At 41.5% G+C, this 22,630-nt stretch overlaps 1 protein-coding gene across 1 annotated transcript in view; it reads right to left on the reverse strand.

Annotated features, from left to right (window-relative positions):
• Positions 1-6,486: 6,486 nt before the first annotated feature.
• LOC127216320 (FRAS1-related extracellular matrix protein 2-like) overlaps positions 6,487-22,630 on the reverse strand; it is a 74,477-nt gene continuing 58,333 nt past the window's right edge. Inside the window, 5 exon segments of the mRNA XM_051176927.1 lie at positions 6,487-6,778; positions 8,551-8,626; positions 8,628-8,677; positions 17,259-17,489; positions 22,305-22,451. Of these exon segments, the coding sequence (XP_051032884.1) occupies positions 6,516-6,778; positions 8,551-8,626; positions 8,628-8,677; positions 17,259-17,489; positions 22,305-22,451 (767 nt within the window). The 3' untranslated portion in view covers positions 6,487-6,515.

Consider the following 22,630-nt stretch of genomic DNA (forward strand, 5'->3'; position numbering starts at 1 on the left):
GCTCTTCCCCCCTCCTCCTCTCCCTCCTTCTCCCTCTTTGGTGAGTTGCTCACTCATATCACGGGGGCTTTTTCATCCCATCTTCTCCCACTCGTATGTTAGTGACAAATGAATGTATGCTGTAATTCTGCAATTCCTGTCCCGAAATCATAATTAAACAGAGCTACAACACGAGTCTTCATCAGAAAGCAGTTTAAATTTAGCTTGACTTGCAAAAGAATACAACAAAAGCATCCAATTATTTTGAAAAGCAGCCACATTCAAAATCAGTTTGGATCATACAATCTTTCAGAGGGGGAGGAGGGGAAAAGAAAGAAACACACACACATGTTCACCCTCATAGGAAGAATCTAGACAACACTACATGTAAACAGATGTATGTGTGGGTACAGCATATACAGAGAAGAGATGAAGAAAGGCCAAGTATTTGGGGTGGACCGTCTGAGAATATGAGTGTGGGGCATCAGGTTCCACCCCTCATCAGTCACATGGTAGTGTGGGTGGGGGAGAGATGAACCCCCTTCAAATCCTGTAGCAGGTGGGAGAGCTGGCCTTGAGGTCATAAGAGCAAGAGGGCTGCCCTTGCCCCTCATCAGCTGCAGCACTCAGGAGAGTGGCCCCTGCACCTTTTCTGGGCAACCCAGTAGAGCTGGCCTTTTTGGAGGTGTGGGAGAGCTGACCCTGAGGATATTAACTCATGAGCAGGAGAACTGCCCCCTGCCCCTTGCTTACGGCTGCAAGGGGATGAATTAGCCAGGACAATAATGGAGAGATCATCCTGGTGGTGAGGATTGGGGAGAACCAGTGGGTTGACCAACCCTGCAACTAATTATCTAGGCCTGGAACCAGGGTTATGAGTTGGCCCAGCCCAACATCTACCCTATCCATGATCTGGATTGCATTCCTAGCACCACATGGTGGCTTACAGCCATCTGTAACTCAAGTTCCAGGGGATCTGATACCCTCTTTGGTCAGAAACATACATGCTACACAGACATACATTCAAGCAAAACACCATACACATAATAAAAATAAAATATAAAGAGAATTTTTTATCTCACTTTCTTTGAACCTCTTTTCCCATGCTAGGTCTCCTGAATTCCTTTCATAAGACCATGCTTTGAACCATCCACACACTTTCTGGATACAAACATTTTAAATTCCTCTTCTCCCTTCTTCTTACACGGAAGCCTAGTCATCTCCAGGGTTGCTTTCGTTGTTATGTTTAACTTCACCTCCTTCCCCTATGCTTCCAACTGCTGCCTTTGTACTGTCTTCCATTCATTTCCATTGCCCTCTACTCAGTAACCTCCAGACCCCACTCTGATCTTTTCACAATATGGTTCAAAAACCTCCCCAAGCTCTATCCAATAATTCTATCCATATGTTTATTCCAGACATCTACGTACAGGTGCATCAAGGCCATCTTCCCAAACTCACTGCCCACAGGGCTCACCTCACCTTCTTCTATTAAATCAGTTTTTAAAGTACTTTCCTAAAGATCATGTTGCCTAATCTCCACAAAATGCTATAAGCTGAGCCAGCCCAGGGACAGCATGCTTCACATGAGGGAAAGCAAGCAGGGGAGCAAATGGGGGGCTTGCTCAGAAGGCCAAGAGCCACCTGCTAGACAGGAGCGGCATGTACAGAGAGTGCAGGACTCTGGCTGCAGAGCTGGGCAGAAAACCTTTTTTGCATTTAATTTTTATTTTGTACCTGAGTACTATATTTAAATTATTTTGACCCCTCTCTTTTCCTTCCACTTCTTCCTATATTTTCCCTGGACTATCTCTCAAATCTCACTTTGTATTTGGTTATTATTGTTATACATAGGTTATATATATATATATATATATATATATATATATGATATATATATATATATATATATATATATATATGTGCATATATAAATATAGCCTACTAGGTCCATTTAGTGTTACTGTTATGTAGATGTGTCTATGGCTACCTGGTTGGATTGAATAACCTAACAGGGGGCTTCTGGCTTGAGAAGACTGATTCTCCCCTCTCAACAGCCATTCTTGCCTGTAGTTCTCCACCAATAGCTTTCTTAAAACATTTGCAGCCCAGTCAACTGGGTTCCTCAGTGTTCCGTAACCCATTACTCCCTTTGATTTAGCTGTGAAGTCCAACCATAATTAGCCTAGTTCTCTGTTTACCTGAATCCATTTCATCTTTCAAGGTTTTACGAGTTGTGACTCACAAAGTAACTGTGTTTTAGTCACAACCTGCTTTCTCACTCTCCCTTTCTACTATTTCAAATATCGTTATAAATTGTTCTCATTTAACCTTTTATATATTCGGCCCCACCCTGAAGAGACAGATTTTAAGTTGCGGAAGTTACTGACCCGTGTCAAGTGGTTCAGTGTCCATAGCAAGTGATACGGGCTTCATAACAAGTACTCACTGAGTCCTTACACTTTCTTAAAGGACCAGGTATCTCATTTACTCTCTGATTTGATTTCACTTTGGTGTAGCATCTTGTCTATGGAGGAGGGAACCTCTCCAGTTCTACCATTCAGCCACCACTCCTGTGCCCACACACTTTGGCTTTCACTGACTTATGGTGCCAGTGTGATTGTAGTAATGGAAACAACTCAAGGATAGTCTAAGCAATTACAAACTTGTCCCCCACACCCATTTCTTTATTTTAAATGGTGTTTTAGTTCAGGCATACTTAATGCAGGATATGTTTGTCAAGTTATTACCTTAATTGAATCTGGCCCTTTCTTGCATCAACAGGCTGGTATCCCTTAATTGGATCTTATACTAATGTAAATAATTGTGTTTAAGATTAAAGAAAAAGAAGAAGGAGAGGGGGAAAAAAGGAGACAAGCAGGTCTTCCAGTTTTGCACAAATGCAAACAAGTTTATCCACATTATGCATTTTTTTCTAGCGTAAAAATTTTTCTTCTGCAAAAGCATTTCTGCTTTTGATTCTAATATCCTAAGCTGTTGATTCATTTGCCACAGGGCTCATTTGATAGCCATTTATTTACAAGCCCCTACTTTCTGTCTGGCACAGTAACTTTTCCAGGGTTGTGAAGGTAGATAGCCACTTTGGAGTGAAGCCCCGTGACAGTTGTCACACAAAGGCAGACAATGAATTAGCAGCAGCAGCGTTCCCTTCATGTACTCCAAAGACTGACAGTTAGGAACCAATACTGCAGTGTTTAATGGTAACTTGCCGAAGGACAGAACACTGAAGATGCTGATGGAGAACGCATAGGATGCCTGAATATTCCTAACCTCAGACACATCACTGATTTGTAATGTGTCAGACTTTTCAAATAACAGGTTTAGCTGTTTCTTAGTGATTCAGTACAGATTTAGACAGATGTATTTCTGTAGCCCTTGTGCTCCCCACCCTACACCCTGATAGCTAAACATCATTAGTACAGAGAGATTATTGGTCCTAGTGGAGATTTTCAGGGATTTGGCCATAAGAGAAGCCCCCACCATCCTCATCTCTGTCTTCCACTCAATGAACACAAAAATGTCATTTTATATTGTCACAGACGGACAATCTTGCTTCAGAAGATTCAGAGTTCCCTGAGTTACAAAATTATAAAGCAATTTATTTTCTCATTCAGAAACAGTTAACTAGTTAGGCAATGGTGGTGCGTGCCTTTAATCCCAGCACTTGGGAAGCAGAAGCAGACAGATTTCTGAGTTTGAGGATAGCCTGGTCTACACAGAGCTCCAGGACAACCAGTGCTACACAGAGAGATCCTGTCTCAAAAACCAAAATCAGTTACTTAATGCCTCATCTGTTGTGCCCATTTCCATAGCACAGGCACGGCCATTGTGGCATCTCACTCTAGTTGTTTGCTTATCTAGATGTTCTCAAAATCTGGCTCGGAGTGCATAAAGAATATCACATCTGCTTGCGACTCCTTGCATCTTCTTTTTCTGGTATAGAATCATGGACCCCACAGTGACTAAAGTATTTTCCTTTAAAACAAAGTATACACACACACACACACACACACACACACACACACACACACACACACACAATAGATATAGATAGGTAGGTAGGTAGGTAGATAGATAGAGAGAGAGATGGGTGCATGCTTTTGTGTTTTCACTCAGCACCAGATTAAGGTCCCATATGGCAAAAGATAAAGACAACATGATATCAAGAACAGTCTAGAGAAAGGGTAAACTTCGGTGAGTGAATGAAAACTGTCAGCTGGGGCTCTAAGTGCAGGTCTCAGTGGCTGCAGGTCAGCGTCATCAGTTTTAAGAAGGGGTGACATCTAATGAAAGAGTCATAACACAATGTTGAAACATCAGATCATTGAATACAGTGTTGTGAAGTACATGCTTCCAGGCATCATCATTTGAGAATCTCTGAAACCTTCCCCAAAGAATTGTAAGATAAAGTTAGCAAGTATATTATTTAAGCTACGCTGAAGTGAGTTCTTGCTGAGCTGAATACCACATTGTCAGCTGAATTTGAACCCTGGGGTGCAATAATAAAGCCTTATGGTACCTTGTTCTTCTACTGACTTACAGGAACCAGGGATAATTCCTTCCTTGTAGGTCAAAGGAATTTCATAATAGTTTCTGAAGACTGAAAATAAAGCACTGGACTAGAAACTGGGCTTGCCTTAATAAAAGAGTTTCTAAAATCTATAAAGAAAGCTGCCAGTCTGAATTAGGATGGCCATGCAGGGATGGAAGGGAAGAGTCAGGCAGAGAAAGCAGGCTAGCAAATCAATGAGATTGTGGTTTCAGAGCTATTGAGGAGGCACAATGTTTGCCCTCAAACCTTAACCCTTCAGTGCCAAGGTTCACAAAATAAATGTTCTACAAAAGACTCTACAGTAGGACTCTGGCAACTGCTCTTTTGCCTCGCTATAAGAAGGTATTTTCCAGAAAACAGTGCATGGAAGGCACATACATTGGGAACCCTAATGCCATTTCCCCATGTGTACTAGCCATGTAAACACAAGCCAGATAGCCACCTCATACGTCTAAATTTTTATCTCACCCATGGAACTGGGGGAAGAATATCACTCTTGGTTCTTGTTAAGATTTAGTGACACATATGTGAAATTTTCCCCTTCTACGTTGTGTCTTTCCCATGTGCATAGCATAGAATTCCACACCAAAAGACTTTGAAAACAGAAACAAGAAGCTGGATTCAAGTAGACATCAATTAGTCTCTGTTTTTAAATTAAGTCCTGCTCAATCTAAACCATTGCAGACAATGCAAGAAAAAGAGCTGGCCAGATGGTACATGGGAATTTGATGCAAACTCTTAGGTTTATTCTGGGCATTTATACTACTGCCTCTCTAAGAATGATTCCATTTGAAATAAAATCCCTATTCTTGGTTTAAATATAGAACATGGCTGAGTAGATGGCTCAGCGGTTAAGATGCATCTTGATTTTGCAGAGGATCCAAGTTCAATTCACAGCACCTACAATTGTTGCTCATCTATCTGCTCATATCTGCTCATATCCGCTCATATCTATCTGTAACTACAGCTCCGGTGGAACCTGAGCACCACTTCTGACTTCTTTGGGGACCTGCACTCAAGCGCACCCTCCATCTGCATAATTAAAAAATTTAAGAATGGACAAATACAGAACATGGTTAAATGAAGCACTACAGGACTATTTTTTTAAATAAAAGATGTTATCTAAACTTCAGAGAGATTTTTCTTCTATGCCTTTTTGTTAAAAGTCACTCCCGAATTTATGGTCAGTGTTTTTAAACCTTTCAAACAATCACAAAAAGGCCTCATTCTGTAATTCAGAGGACTGTTAGAGGAGAAAACAAGGACTTCAGGGGACACAGGTTGGGGGGACCCCTGACTGGCCTTGTCTCATGCTCTCTTCTTCACTTCAGTTATCCAAAACCTTTCTTGGCAGATTGTTCTCAGTTCCCTGAGTTTTAGGATCATTTGGGCTTTTGACTCTCCTGCAACTCTTGCTCCAACAACACGGCTCACCCTCTTTGATCTGCCATGGGGAAAATGGGAAGGACACAGAAAACAGTCCATGGGAGGGGAGGGCATGCTGTCTGCTTCCGCCCTTTGCTTGGGTCACAAGATCATTTGCAATCTATCCCTGCCCTTTCTCTCCTCACACGGAAATGCAAACTTTTTCAGGTGGTGTTTGCTTTTCCTGGGCTTCCTGGGGAAGGGTGGTCTAGTATATCAACTCCTCTTGTCTTGAGACTTAACTTCCCATATATTTGTTTCCCACCCAGTGATCCATTTGATAGCCCTTCTTATGGGTTTCTTTGAAAAACAGGTTTAAACGCTTGGATTAAAGCTAGGAAAAGAAGGCCCTGTAAAGAGGTCCTAGAGAGAAAACTGGCTGCGGAAACATTATATCAGCAAAGAGGGGTGATTGATTGATGACTCTTAGTCACTATAAAATCTGGCAGAGAATTAACACGCACCCCGTGATTGTATCTGATTGCTATTTTTTCTGTATAGAAAGCCATGTCTGGTGTTGCCACCGCAGGTAAGATAATCAAAACTCACCGTCATCCTTGTCTGTCAGTATGGTCACCTTGGCTCCTGGAAACTTGTCACCGATCCTCCCGCCCATGGGCATGCTCAAAAGGACCTGGAAAGTCTCTTCCTCTTCGTATAATGAGTCATCAATTACTACCACACGGCACATTTTCTCACGTTCATCTTTGTCAAGCCGGACCACACTACTGTGGTCCTCAGGCCTGGAGATGTAGTCGGAGTAAGACAGCACTGATGTCCGCACAGTGCTGGTTGCTGTCCCTATGGGTCAAGAGAACACAAAAGACTTCAGTGTTGGACAGCTCTTTCCAGACATATGGTTTTCATATTCATTATTTAACGGATGCAACTGTGTATTTCCAACACCCCAGAACTGCAATGACACCTACAGAATGTTCTAGTACCACAGGTCTCCTTCAGAATGACCTCACACATGGCAAATATTGGCTTTCTAATGCTTTCTCCTGCCTTCCCTCCAACAAACTTTCAAATCAATGCAACAAGGAAGATAATGTCTTCCACTATTCAAATGTTTCCCATGTCTAGGACCAGGCCATGGACTTTCTGTGCTTGCCTAGTCCTTCTATGCATCAAATGGGTTTTTTAGGCTTTGGGGAAGTGAGGCATTCAGAAGTCAACACACTAGTTCTGTGTCCTGGGTCCCAAGGCTGAGTCTGAGTCTTTTATGAATCATTCTTTTGTCCTGCTTTTCAGATCACACATGTACTAATGGAAATGTCTGTGAAAGCCTGACCTGACAATAATGGCATGTGTAACTTTTCCTTTTCTATTGTTCTGTTTTTCTAGAAAATTGTTTGGTATGCCGATGACTTTTGTACATTAATCTTAAATTTGTATTATGTAAATTTGACTTTCATGGGATATATATATATATTTGCATATACATATATATGCAAAACAGTACTTTGAAGTTCCTTTGCAGTGATTATTAACTAGTTCTAAAATTTTAAATATTCATTTACTGTTCTTTAAAGTTGACAGCATTTTTAGAATTGAGTTTAATGCTTATGGAAGCCTTAAAGCACTTCAAGAAGATATATACGGCTTTCAGTCACTGTTCTAAATCCTTGAGTCTCTCCAGAATCACCAAATATCAACATGTTAGATTAGTTATCCTGGTCATTTTAGCAGTAATTATGTCTAAAAATCATATGCCCAGGGAAACGATTGATTTCCTTTCTCATATAATCTAAGAAGATATCTTCAGGAAAAATTCAGAGTAATTTAGAATCCATTTCTAATTGACAATGATCTGTCTGTAATTCACTGATCTATTTCCAATTGCTAATGATTTGTCTATAACTCATTGCTCAAATGGCCTTGAGTTTAATAAAGCTCTATAATCACATATAAGAGGCATACCTGTGTCAGTTTTGGTTTTTGATTCAACCATACTTGTTTTTCTGTTTTTTATATCTTGGACTGATACTTAGCAAAGGCAGATTACTAAGATTCTACTGTTACCAGTCAAACCAGCTTTAAATTAGTGTCTCCTCAGATATGCATCATTTTGTCTATTTCTTTCTCTTTTCGTATTGTACCAAGGATAAAATTCATAGCCTTTGGCATTGTAGGGAAGCCAATGAGCTTTTTTGAAGGCTAAGATAGGCTGAGACAGCCCAGGCTGTGTGAGAATGCTAGGATTGCAAGGCTGCAGCACTGACCAGATCCTACCTCTAAACAACTCTCTTTGACTTGGAAGTTTTGAGTGGGCCTTTGGTTCCCTGCCATTCCCCACCCCCTCCAGAGCTGAGGACTGAACCCAGGGCCTTGTGCTTGCTAGGCAAGTGCTCTGCCACTGAGCTAAATCCCCAAGCCTAGTTCCCTACCATCTTAAACTGGACCTGAGGGAAGCAGCAGCAGCGTCTTGTTAGACTGACACAAAGAAGACCCTAGAATACAATACTAAAGCACAGTTCTTAATGTCTTAACATCCAGTTCTTCAGGGCTCCACCAGCCAGAGGCTGATGGGCACACGCGGGCTAGTCCACTTTGCTCAGCAATGGAGTTACCTTGCTGTGTGTAGCAGATCACCATCAGCTCCTGGCTGACATCTCCACTTCTCCTGATGGGAATGAACAGCTCGCCCCACATCTTCTTCAACAGAGTATTCCGACTGGGGAATGAACACGGTAGATTCTAAAGAGAAAACACAATTACAGTCACTATAACTTTTTTTCCTTTCTTTTGGTCTGAGTTGCCTATCTCAGAAACTTAAACTGTCTCTGGTAGTTTATTTCTTTTCTCTTTTAGAATAACAGCGCCAGAGGAAGGGTGGAGGAGGGGAAAGAACACCTACACAAAACCCTGCATAGCTTCTGTCTCCAGTCACCTCTTTCTTCTCGATAAATACGGCTGGCTGCACAGTTCTTTTTAATCCACCTCTTTCTCCTTGTTACAGCATGACATCTTTCCCTGGTATAACCCAACAAGTGGAGATGCCCTGCTTTGCTGGACCCTGAGTTCAAACGGTTGAACTTGGCCCCCAAGCAAGCTCATTAGTCAGGATTGGAACTCGGATCCTCAGACATTTATTCTATTATTAGCCTTATTCAAAGGGCTTCCCTTTGGATGGTTCATGATTTAAAATGTAACAATTTATTTGTTCAACTGTTTTCAAACAACAGTTCCTTTAGAATTCCTGAGTGCCTTTATCATAAGCAATAAGAACACCTCTGTAGTGTTTTTTTTCCTTCCTGAGCAGGATAGCAATTACTTGTGACATAAGAACTATGTTTATATAACATTATAAGTCTCAATGACTCATTTTTAACATAGATAAAAGGTACATTAAGTACTACAAGTAGCATAATTAAATTGTTTAAAATAGATCTATTGTGTAAAACTTTCATGATCATTTAGTTCAATAGTTTGACATTATAAACCCAAAACAGACTGTGATATTCCTCTGGAAGCCTGTTTCCCTGAAAGCCTTAACATCCACAGAGAACACACTTCCTGATTATCTTGGAAACAGTAAGCACAATTCTTCTGGGGACTATGAAAGACTCTAGAATAGCCTACACAGTTAAGATGCTCAGTCCACCCTGCCCTGTGGCCGAGGGCTTGAAGGGCGAAGCCTTTGAGGAGGTTTTCCTGATGCTAGGATTCTGGTGGGTCAGCCAAAGGGAAGAGCCTGCAGGAAGGGGATTGAAGAACAAAAACCAGAAATGGTTCCATGGTTAAGAGCATGCTACTCTTGCAGATTGCAGTGAGACCAGGGGATCTGACACCTTGTCTCCTTGAGTACAACACACATATACATGCACATATATAAAGATACAGATACACATAAATGAAAACTTGAAAATTTAAGAGACTCTCCCTGAGTTCTGAAGTTCATTTTCCCAGCAACTCTCAGATATCCAGAGGCATGTGCAACCTTCTCCAGACCTTAGGTGGTGCTGGCCCTGGCCCTGGCCCTGGCTCTCACTGCCCCAGGGACACTTTACAAGCCTGGGTTTTAGATTCGCCCCAACCTTTGGAAAACACCCATGAGATGAAGTGCTTCTGAAATAACTAAGTTTTCCAGCATCATCTGTTTCCTTCCAAGACTCTCACAGTCACTTTCAGAATGCCTCCATCTTATAACTAATTAATCATTTATTAAACACTGATTTCAACTTGCCAGGCACTATACTGGGCACCACAATGCAGAAGTAAGTGACACCTGTGCCCTCATAGAGTCTCCTTTTTACTGACACAGACCCCTTCAGCAATGCTGGAAAGACTTCAATGTTCACTCTAATTAGGATGTGGAAATAAACAAAGCCACCCAATGAACTGGATGAGAATGAACAACTGTTAGAGCTCATTAGAGCAATGAAGTCAGCCACCTTTACCCTTGTTTTCTTTTTCTACAGTGTTCTGTGAATACCTGGTGTCTTCATTAGGACTTCTATTGTGGTGATAATAATCAAAAGCAACTTGAGGAGGAAAGGGTATATTTCAGCTCACAACCCTCAGGTCATACATACTCTATCTCTAGGGGAAGTCAGGGCAGGAACTCAAGGTGGGAACCTGAAGGCAGGAAGTGCAGCAGAGGCCATGGAGGGGTGCTGCTTACTCCCTTGGCTTGCTCCATCTGCTTTGTTGTACAAACCCAGGACCACCTTGACTAGGGCTGGCACTACCCATAATGGACTAGGCACTCCCACATCATAAAGATAGTAAAAATGTACCACATGCTAATCTGATGAGGACATTTTCTCAGATGAGGCTCCCTCTTCCCAAATGAGTCTGGCTCAAGTTAAACTGACAAAATACTAGCCAGTACAGTTGGCAAGCAGTCTACAACAGACTACAGCCCTAGCTCTTCATTTGTGTTTAGATAGACTTGAAAGCAGGTAAAAGAGTGGGAACATGTAATTGTGGGAAAGAAATAATCAGGTATGCCATCACGGAGGCTGCGTGGCATGGGAAGCTGTAGCACGTAAGCAGGAAGGAGGACACCCCAGTGCACATCTAGGTTTTTCAGATTGGCCCAGAATTAGAATTAGGGACAGCAGTTAGGGGAAACTATCAGCTCAAGTGCTGACCATATCTGTTTCTGCTACAGGGTTATTTCACTTCCTTAATGCTATAGAAAGTGGTTCCCAACTTTTAACATGTAGTCAGTCTAGTCTAATCTTTTTTACATCCAGTATCTTCAGGCGAATTCATTAGAAAGGATTGGACATTGGTGGGGATTCTGTGATGCTGTACTCTGATGAACTTCAGTTTCAGCTGTTGCATGATAGACATGAAGTAGAAGGCGCTGACATGAAGCCCTTGGTTTTAAGGTTTTGCAACCATCCAGGAAGGAGATCACAGGTCACAAGGACCAGGAGGTATCAAGAGTTGATACTTGTGGGTGTGGATGCGAGACAGATGTATCAGAAATAAAGACTCACAAGAGTTTTCTGATGAAGTTTTCTCAGATATACGAAAGAACCTGAGGAACCCAGGATGACTCCAAGTGTAACCTTTCGGTCATTCTTTTACAGATGAAGTTGCTGTTTGTAAAAGTGGGGGACAGAATATGGAGGTCAGATTTGGGAAACCTGAAGTTACATTTGGGAATACTGAAATTGAGATATCCTTTCAGTAACCAAGTGGAAAAGTCTAAGTGGCCTTTTGGGCATATTATCTTGGGTTTCAGTGGAAAGGCAGGACTGGAAACATATAGATGTATGATATATGCAGCGCCAGTCAGAGTACCATCACATCTGGGAGGACTAAAGATGAACACAATGGATCAGAGATTAAAAAAAAAAAAAAAACAAAACTGGAAACCAGAGGCTGAGAAGGGTCGTGATGCAATGCGAGCAACTGTTTCAGATACTGATAAGGAATCTAGTCAGTGGAGAACTGAGATCCCACTCAATGGGAAGACACTAGAATTTGGTTATCATCACCAGCACTTTGCACGGAGTACAGGGTAGCAGCTTGAAGCAGCTGCTCACTGGGAAGAGGCATTGCTGCCCTAAGCAGCCCTGCCCTAGAGGGGGCCCAAGTAGCAAGTTGAGAAATGTCCTTGTTGGTTTATTTTTAAGGCAAGTTTTTACAATGCTAAGAATTACAGCTATAGGGGCTGGAGAATTGGCTCAGGAATTAAGAGCACTGATTGCTCTTCCAGAGGACCCAAGTTCAATTCCCAGCACCCACATGGCAGCTCACAACTGTAATTCCAGGATACAACACCCTCACACAGACACATGCAGGCAAAACACCAATAAAATAAAAACACATAAGGATTACAGATGTAATTATTAAGATTTTTATCAAATACAAAATTTTATTATAAAAATTATTCTGATTTTAGTGCAAAACCACATAAAATGCTAAGCAACATTAAACTGTCCAGTGAACCTCAGGGGCCTCCCCACCCCATGAACTCATGGGAATTCACTTGCGGGTTGCTGACTTTTAGGTCTTCAGGCCACATTCTCTGTAACCTTTCTATGAAACATTACTCAAAGCTTGCTCTGTGCTAATGTTTGTGTACCTCGTAATTCATATGTTGAATGTGATGGTGGAGGAGATGGGCCTTGACAAGTGTGTAGCTTTAAGCAAGGTCATTGAGTGTGGAGACCCCATAAAGGATTGCTGTTCTTATAAAAGCAACACAGAACACTCCTTTCCTCTCTCTGTTTCTTCTCTCCTCTCCCTGCTCCCCCCACCCCCACCTTGCAGGCAAAGAATGCTGAGTGATATACTGAGGACACACCTGGGAGGTGACTGTCTGTAAGCCTGGAGGACCCTCATCAGGGACTGAGTATACTAGCCCAAGCTTGATCTGTTGGTTTTGTCTTAGCATTGCTGGAGACAGAGTCAGGGGTTTATCTTAGTTCAAAGACACTAAGCAAGCCTTCTACTCCTGCCCTGCACCTTGAGCTCAGATTAATCCCCCCACAACTGTGAGGAACAAATGGATATTATTATCTGTTATATTAAAGTCACCCAATCTATGATATTCTGTTACAAAAAGCCAGAGCTGATTAAACCAGGGTTAATCAACAATACTCATTCTACACTGCAAATTTATCCTGGCCAGTTTTGTTTTCAAGTATGTTCTGAGGGAAGCTGCATGCATAGGGTTTTAATTATGCAGCCCCAGCAGGATTTAAACCTGGGGGACTTACAGTTTGGTTCCTTCTGCACCTTGTAACCCAAGCACATTGGATTACACAAGTCAGGACTTCTCCTCCTCTGCCTATGGGCTTGAAATATGAATAGAGAAGAAAGCTGTGTGTCCCGGAAAATGGCCTCAGACCTGGAATTCACTCCTACAGTTGATCTGACAGAGGGTAAATATGCCCGTATCAAGTTCAGATCTTCTGTTGACCTAATTTTTCACATAATTATGTAATCTGTGGGAGAAACCGTGAAAGGATATCAGAAAGACACTTGAATAAAGATTTCTCCAATTGCCATTTAGGGTAACATGATTTTCTAACGTTGCTTTACACACACAGCAGAAATGTATACACAGACTGCCTTAAGTAAGCACAACTTTTTATAGGTGAAAATGTTGAAAAACACCATTCATGCATCAGTCTTTAAATGCAGTTAGCTAACACCAACAGAGTCTTACTATTTGCCAAGGTGGATTCTAAACACTCCACCTGTATCAGCTGGCTTTATTTTTGCAATAATCTTTGAGGTAAGGATTGTTGTGACCTGCATTTTAGTTCTGAGGATAACACACACACACACACACACACACACACACACACACACACACACACAACCAGATAACCTACTGAAGGCAGTCGGGAGGCACTGACACTGTACTTGAACTCAGACAAGTCATCTCAGAGCCCTTGTTCATAACTGCCATGGTTGCCCAGTGTTCTCCCCAAAAGAGGCCATGCGGGGTGAGGGAGGCACTGCTAGCTATGAGGAAGAGGAGAAGCTGACTAATGTCAAGAGGTATAAAACATGGTTAAGGTGGAGCAAAGGCAGGGGAGCGGGGAGGAAGGTTAAAAGGAAGCTAGAAGCAAGTACTTAGATGATTCCTTTAAAGAGTTGAGAACTTCCTATACATTTTCTTTTTAATCCATGTATATAATTGAATACTGTAAAACTCTGAGAGGAGATACCATGACTAGCATACAATAGAATAGACAGAGAGCATACAAAGGCATATATCATAAAAGTACCTACATGAAAGCCCCATTCACACAACAGGCTGAAACTACCACGGTCCATGCAAAAGAAGAAGTAAGGGCTAAATTATGAGATTAGTAAATTCTATGGGAACCAGTAGGAGAAAAGGCAACTGTGGGGTCATACTCTCAAACACTAGCCATGGCCACTTCCATGCAGGAGGATTATAAATGACTGAAAAATGAACACTCTTTACTTCTTGCTACTTTCAGGTTTGTAGAGGAAAAGTGAGGAAGTCTAGGGTCCCTTTGACCCCTCATACCTCTCTTCTTTTCCACTCTTATGGTGTTACTGGATTATCTTTCTGACAATAAATACGAGCGGTTTTCCCACTTCCAGGTAAATGTGAATACTCTTTATTTTGAAATATAAGCCTAGATGAAGTGAATGCATCCTTTATCCATCAATATGACTACACCATTATGAGTACTCTTCTTGGTGACCGTGAGTTTTGACTATGCTACAACTTGGAAAACAAAAAACAAAAAAAGCAACTTCAATTCTCAGAAATAAAGTTGGAACCACAGTTGAGAGACAATATTCATCCTGTCCTTTCTCTCCACTGAACTGTACTGATGAAAAAGTACTAAAAACATGACAGAACTGATTATCTTCTAAAAGTCTGTCATAATACATGAAAGACAACTTGGGGCGTGAATGAAAGCAATGAGTGTTCCTCGCCTTGAAGGAAGCTGGCATGTTTGAAAACAACTCAGAAGGCATTCCGGTACATCTTCAGGCCACTGTAGTGCCTTTAGACCAACCAACAAGTGTACTCAGTGCAGAAATGTCTGAATACTGACACTGATGTTTGAACTTTGACATTTCTTTCACACTTTGTTTTGTTTTTTTCTTCTAAAGTGAACCAAGTTAATGTAGACCATGGTTAGTGGCAACTCCCAGACTCATAGATTCACATGTCTATTGAACGTATCAATAAATTACATTTCCATGTAACTTGAAGCCTGTAGTCCAAAGAGGAAAACAAGAATAAAGAGAGGGCAGACTTCTTAACAGCAGCAGTAACTTTGAGGTTAAACTTGCCATGGTGGCGGTGAAGGATCAGCACCGATTACACTGTTGCAGAGGTCACTGATGTGGGCAGGCAGGGGAGGAATAGACCTCATCCATGCTAGCATTGAGTATGGCTCCATATTAAACAAGTAAGCAATAAGGGATGCCTGTTTGCTGGTGAATATAGATGCTAATGTATGGAGTAAAATACACAATAGTTTAAAATCTTTAAATCACAACTATAGAGAATATATAACATAATTATGAATATGTGAGGTCCAGGTATAAGGTGGGATGCTTGCTATAAACATTGGAATTGAAATATGTCAAGTACATAGGGCTAGTGTTAGGAAGTTTTTTCATAGAAGATGTATTAGTTGACTGTAGCGGAATCGAGGGTTTTGATTATGAAATTGATAGTGTAAAATCCTGGGTTATATGGATAGTACAGTGGCCCCAAGAATACAATAATTGATAGAGCATTTATTAGAATAATATTAGTATATTCAGCTATGAAAAATAGTGTGAACAGTTCTGTGGCATATTCAATGTTGAAGCCTGAAACTAGTTCTGATTGTCCTTTTGTTAAATCAAAGAATGGGGGTCGATTAGTTTCGGCAAGGGTTGAGATAAATTGTATTATGGCTAATGGACATGATGTTAATAACAGCCATATTGGGATTGAAGTGAAAATGAGCCTTTTATAAGGAGGACTGAAAGCAGGATAATTGCTATGGTGGCTTCATATGAGATTGATTGTGTTACTGCTCGTAAGGTTCCAGGTGTACGTATGTACAAATATATGTAGTATGTGCGTAAGTACGTACGTATGTATATGTTTTCAAGTGTGTGTGTTGCCTTTGTTTTAAAATCCCATTGCTCAGACATGTCACTGGTAGAGATAAATATCTTACCCTATGGTTAGGAATGCACAAGTAAGTTTAAGTCTTATCCCTTAAGGTAGACGTTAGCATTTTTACTAAATAGCAAATAAAATCTCAAAAGCTAGCTTCCAGCTTAAGCTAATGGAGCAGCTAACACGTATTAAAGTTGTCATGGGGGTTTACAAAGGATATCCCCAAAGCTGCAGACTAGATGAAAGTTTGTTTATTTACAGATAAAGCAATTAATGTTAAATGTTCTCTAATAAAGATTATAAATGTAAGGGAACTTCATATTTGACTGAAGGCAGAGAATTAGATAAGCTCAGGGCGCCAGAGCCCCTGGTTCTGATCCGGCCTCTTTAATTATGCTGAGTCTTTTAACACAGGGATTTGCACGAGTCCCCATTTTATGAACTCAGCAGATTGTATCTTTGTAGAGCATTTAAGAATTTTCGGACTGACAAAATAAAGCAGACTGGCAGTTTAAAAGAAAAGAAAGTCATGTCTGGCTTCTGACAGCATTTCAACTTAGAAGTCTCGATGAGGTTTGTGTAAATGCCAGACCTCAAAAAAAGCCATTCACCTCCTACCCTCAACTCAAATACACAGCACGACAAACCAGGATTGTATGCAAGGGGCAGGGAAAGGTCAATTTACAAGAACGTTAATGTTCATTTTCACAATGTCAGCTACGCGCATACACTGATGAAGAAAGTGATGGAAGAGAAATTCAGAGCGGAAGCTCAGGACAGCTCACCACAGAAAGTGGGGAGGTCGGGAGCATCGGGGTGTGTGCAGAAATGATAAGATGCAATACAGGGGACAAATTAAGCCTGGAACAGTCTGACCCTCAAACCATTTGCTTAAAAGGTATTCTAAGATACCAGAAGACTTCGAAGCTGATGAACCGATGACACACAAACGGAAGAAACAAGCACATTGGTACTAAGACCCCGCATTAACAATACTGCAGTTACTTTACCTGAGATATGGCTTCTCATCATTACTGTTACATTTCCCTCTTCCCATCAATATACCTGAGAACTCTAAAGAATATAGAAATTTCTCTGGGTAGAGAGTTCAAATAGTGGCTTTAAACTCCTTTATAAGAAAGGCGCTTTGTCCTAAAAGCTCATCAACAATGACATAAGGAAAATGATGGTCAGGCTTACCGTCGCCTGGGTCAATGATCTCCACAGTGGTCACTGTGGGGAACTCCAGGGCTGCCAGCACAGGCTCAGAGAGAACCACCTGGAAGGTCTCTGAGTGCTCATGCACCTCATCGCCCAAGATCCGCACTCTCCACAAGGCCCTGGTCTGGCCAGGGTTGAACTGCACTTGTCGCTGGGCCTTGCCCTTGAAGTCGCTGTCTCTTTGTGCAGTCCCATCCCTCGTGCTGATGCCTGCAGAGACAACAGAATTCATTTGCTTTAGAATAAAAAGGACCATTCCCTCTTTTCTTTGTTTCATTGCTGGGCATCTGGCTCTACCCTCGTTGTTGAATCTCTACCAGAGACTAAAACAAAACAAATTGCCTTAGAGTGCTTATATAAGAATTCTTTGTCCCTGTGGTGGGGGTGCACGCCTTTAGTCCCAGCACTTAGGAGACAGAAGCAGGCGGATCTCTGTGAGTTTGAGGCCAGCTTGGTCTACACAGTGAGTTCTAGGGCAGCCAAGGGTAAACAGAGAAACCTTGTATTCAAAAACACCAACCAACAAACAGATTACTTTGAATATACATATATATATATATATATATATGTACATATATACATATATATATATCACAGGCTGTTAGTCTTAAAATGAAGATGGAAAGAGATTTTTATTAAAAGCATTTGTTTTAGAGTCCTTGGAATAATACCAGACAGGTAAATATTTCACATATGCATCTGCTTCAATAGCAGATACAGCATGGCTTATTTAATGTCAAAGGGCCCAAATGGTAGTCACAGTTCTGCATCTGGTGAGTTCCGCAGATCTCTCATTAATGCCTTGTTCCCAGTGCACACAGAGGGACAGTCAGTGTCCCTTGGACCCACTACAATCACCACAGCATGACCACCAGAACCCTGCTAGTCGGTCTGCCAGCCTCTGCCTGCTCGGCTGGATTCAGTAATGAACTCTTTCCAGAAGATTCAAAGGACACTTAAAGCCCAAAAGGAATTCGTATAATACAGGGCATTTCCTCCAGTTTCAGCCACGTTTTTCACAGGACAGCAAAAGCTTTCACCTGATGAAATACAGGTTGCAGTACCAAATCCCCATTGTGGCTACTGAAAACACCCACAAGTGTTTACTTCGTTGTTAAATGAAGCTACTTTTGCGTCTTCTCTCACAGGGAAATGTAGGGCCCTGCATGGATCCCGAGGCACCTTGAGCAAGCCTGAAGCTGTTGGCTGGAACTCCTTGCCACAGAGCTGTTATTGGGACTCTTCCTGCCCCCTGGAGTTGTCATTGGTACTCTTCCTGTTTTGCTAACACACACCTGGTGGGGAGGCTAACACACGCCTGACAATCCTGTTATTTTTCCACTGTGCTGTAAGTCAGTATTTAAGCCTACCCTATCCCCTCAATAAAGGGTAATCACATTAGGAGTTCCGCCATTGAACGAAGGACCCACAGTCTTGTCTCTTATTTCCAATCTCTAGGCCTTTGCCGGATTCATGGAACAGATCATAGCACAGATGCTACAAGGAAAATAGTGCAGGGCTGAAGCAAGGTCTCTTGGATTGAGAAGATGGACTTTCATCCCTCTCATTATGCTAACTAATATCAGTTTATGAGACACTCTGGTGAAATGGTTATCAGTGTGGGCCCTAGGACCTTGAATGTTTGGGAATATCACATTTTCTTTCTTTGCTCCCCTGTGAAGCAGAAGATGAATTGGTATTTTTCTTGTGGGATTAAGACCTGGAGGGTACTGGGGGTCTAGGCCTGGCATGTATAAAGACTCAGCATGAATTACTGTTTTCATTTTATAGACCCATTGCCTAATGCAGCACCACAGCCAGGACTCAAGGCCTTAGGGGAGCTAGTGAAGGGTTGTGAGGAGAAAGAGATATTGATAAAACACTCAGCATATTTCTTGCCATTGATAGATGTTTAATAACTAGTAGCAGTGAGATCCTTGAGATGCAAAGACTATCATCAAATACAAATGCACATTTAGTTGATTATAAGAGCTTGTTATGCACCACAGAGATATTGGCTGCTAAGAGATGGAGGCAGCTTAGATAATCATGAAAAGGATAGCATATAAAGAAATTGTGGTTCACAGACACAATGGGATTTCATTCAGCCGTAAAGAAAAAGGGAATCAAGACAGTTACACGATAATGTAATGGGCAGGACTGAAAGTCATTATGGTGAATGAAATAAGCAAGCAGCAGAGAGGCAAGCACGTGGGTTTTCTTTTAATGTGAAATCTAAATATGATGGGGGATGTCTTTTCTGTATATGTGTTTCTCTTATTGGTTGATGAATAAAATACGGTTTGACCAGTAGAGACAGAAAGATGGGCAGGGCTAGGAGATGAGGAAAATGCTAGGGAGGAGAAGTAGTAAACCATGGGGAGACACCATATAGCCGCCAAAGGAGTAACAGGTCCGGGCATCCTCTGGTAAGCTGAGATTAATAGTTATGGGCTAATAATTAAGAGAGAGCTAGCCAATAAGAAGTCTTAGCCATCAACCAACAGTTTAGAAATTACTATGTCTCTGTGTGCTTATTTGGGACTGAAGGGTAGCAGGACCTGGCAGGACAAGAAAACTCCAGCTACATAGGTGTGTGTGTGTGTGTGTGTGTGTGTGTGGTGTGTAACCTGTGAAAGCATTAAGGAGACTAAGAGAAAGAAGGAGATCTTTAGGGGAGCTGAGGAAGTGAGTTTAACAGAATTCTCGTCACATGACAGCAGAAGGGAGGGTCGGAAGAGGGCAGTAGCAGAAGACGAGCAAGAACAAAGCATGACGTGCATGCATGAAAATGCCATAGCAAAACCCAGTACTTTATATGTCAACTGTAAGAATTAATTTTAAGAAGTTCATTATGGTCTAAACATGAAACATCCCTCTTATCTGATGCTTTGAATGTGCAGGCAGCATCTGCTGGCATTATTTAAAAGGTTATATGGCTTGGCTGGCAGAAGCAGGTCACTAGGGTCAGGCATTTGAAAGTTATTTCTGCCCCCCATGGCTGGTCTAGCTCTTTCTGTTTTCTGATCAACCAAGATCTGAACAGCCCTCTCTCAGGCTGACACAGCTGGAGTCACTCCTGCCTCTCTCCAATCACTGCTACCTTTGGGTAACCCTCCCCTCCCTCCCTCCCTCCCTCCCTCCCTCCCTCCCTCCCTTCCTTCCTTCCTTCCCTTAAGTTACTTTGACCAGGAGTTCTGTCTCAGGAGTGCAAACGCTGAATTAACTTGGGTTACAAGATGAAGAGTCATCTCTGGGATAATGTATTAAACACCTTACATAACTATTCATTTACTAACTGTACTCAAGTGATATTCTCTCTGCAGCTACAATGCATTCTTAAGTCCAAACATGGAAATGGAAATTTTATGGGACCAGCACCTGCATTGTAGATTTCTATAAGTCTGCTTTGTGTTTTACTTAACTTCTAATCCAGGCCCTGGCATAACTTCAGGACCATATTCAGTGATGGCAGACATGGACACACGGGGAAACGTGGACACATGGGGAGATGTGGACACACAGGGTCTTTCTAATATTCTTCCACCTCAGTTTACAAAGTGTGAGGTGAACCAAGGAGAGCTGGTGTAGTCACAGTCATAGGAAACTACAGTTGGTCCGAACAAATAACTTAGGAAGATGCATTAGCATTACACTGAAAAAGATTAAAATAAAAAGAATAGAGAAAAAAAAAATTCAGACTTGGAAGTCTTTAAAATACTTTCAATGGGTAACTTTCTCAGCGTTCTCCCTATGGAGATAACTGTGAACTCGAATCACATGAACTTTCCAATAAAGGGGACAGACTGCACATAGACAGCAGAATCGTTGATAAGTGCTGAGGTTCTCTACTGTCCCTTATTGCCAGTGCAGCTCATTCCCTGTGTTTTAAGGCCCAAGGCACAGTCGAAACTGACCTCTCGCTGACAGTAACACAGAGATGTGCAAAGAGGGGAGCACTTGCAGAGAGACCGAGTCCCTATGAAGGAGAGCGGTATGAGCATGTACTGGACTCGAGAAAGTCAAATAGAATGTGCAGAGCAGCCTTGTGGAAGAGCAGCAAAGGAAGGACCAGGAGGTGCTGCCCAGGCTGAAGGTGGACAGGCCTCTTTTCAATAGAAAAAAAAGACAAATAAAAACCCTATTTTTAATATCCAGAGTCCAAACATGTCAGGGAAGAACAGCGTGTTTACTGGAGGGACTTCCCTATCAATAGGGACCTAATGTGTAAGGGGTGACAGGCTAGTGCAATTTCAAAGTATTAATTTCACAGACAACCCTTTTATTTTTGCCAATCCTTTCCTAGCTTCCTATTGTGATTAATAATTCCCTTTTCCAAAGTTCTTCGGCAGCTAACCACTCTATTAAATGTGTGGTTCTCAAAATGGTATCATTGCTCGGGGTACACTGTCACTTTTCATCAAGGTACTCAGTATTGGGCATCAACCCTGTCTACCTCTGTGGCATACACTTCCCTGTTTTATGAGTACATGAAATGAAATGTGGCCTCGAATCAGAGCTGAAGAAAGGTTTTATTCATATGCTGTTGACTCTTGGTTTTATTAAATAAGGCAGAAGAAAATGACTAGGTTTTAACATGTAACATTTTAATATGTACTAGTCAGTTCATGGTGAAGGCTACAGAGCCTTCAAACTCAACACATGGTGAGTTAACACATTGGTGCCCTGCAACTCCCTGAATACATTTTGCTTATTTATTAAAGCATCTGATTTATACCTTGGGGATAAATTAGATTCTTATTAGTTTATTCTAACCTGGTGACATTTGACTTTACTTTTTAATTCATCTACGATTACTTCCAATTTTGTGAATGTATTTTACACCACAGAAAGGTCACACTCATGCACCTTGACACAAAGCACTTGATATAATCTCTAAGTAGTTAAAAATCAAATATCAACAACTCACTAAGATTTTAACCTAGATCAGTGTTCTAAATTAGTGCTGTAGTTTAATCACTAGAGAAAAAAATGTAAACACATGGAAGTACAAATTAAACTTACTTATAAATGAAGTTTCTCCCAGGTATCCTCTGCGTTTAAGAACAATATCAAGAAATTTGGAATCTTCGTTGATCAAGTAATACTCCTTTTCGAAGGAGATCCATGCCCAATTCAGTCGAAAATGCTGGTTGGTTAACTTGTTCCCACCTGGAAAATAAGAATGTCAAACCTTACTTTACTGCTTTCTTGAATGAATGGCCTTAACAATCCACAAACTATGAAACTCTAAAAAGAATACTGCTTGAGTTAATATGCAACCCTGGAACACAGTCTCTCAGTGACGGTTTGACTTACACAGACGATGCGGTCTTTGAAAAATTTCTCCT

The sequence above is a fragment of the Phodopus roborovskii genome, unplaced genomic scaffold (genome assembly GCF_943737965.1).
Source record: "Phodopus roborovskii unplaced genomic scaffold, PHOROB, whole genome shotgun sequence".
In the NCBI taxonomy this organism is placed as follows: Eukaryota; Metazoa; Chordata; class Mammalia; order Rodentia; family Cricetidae; genus Phodopus; species Phodopus roborovskii.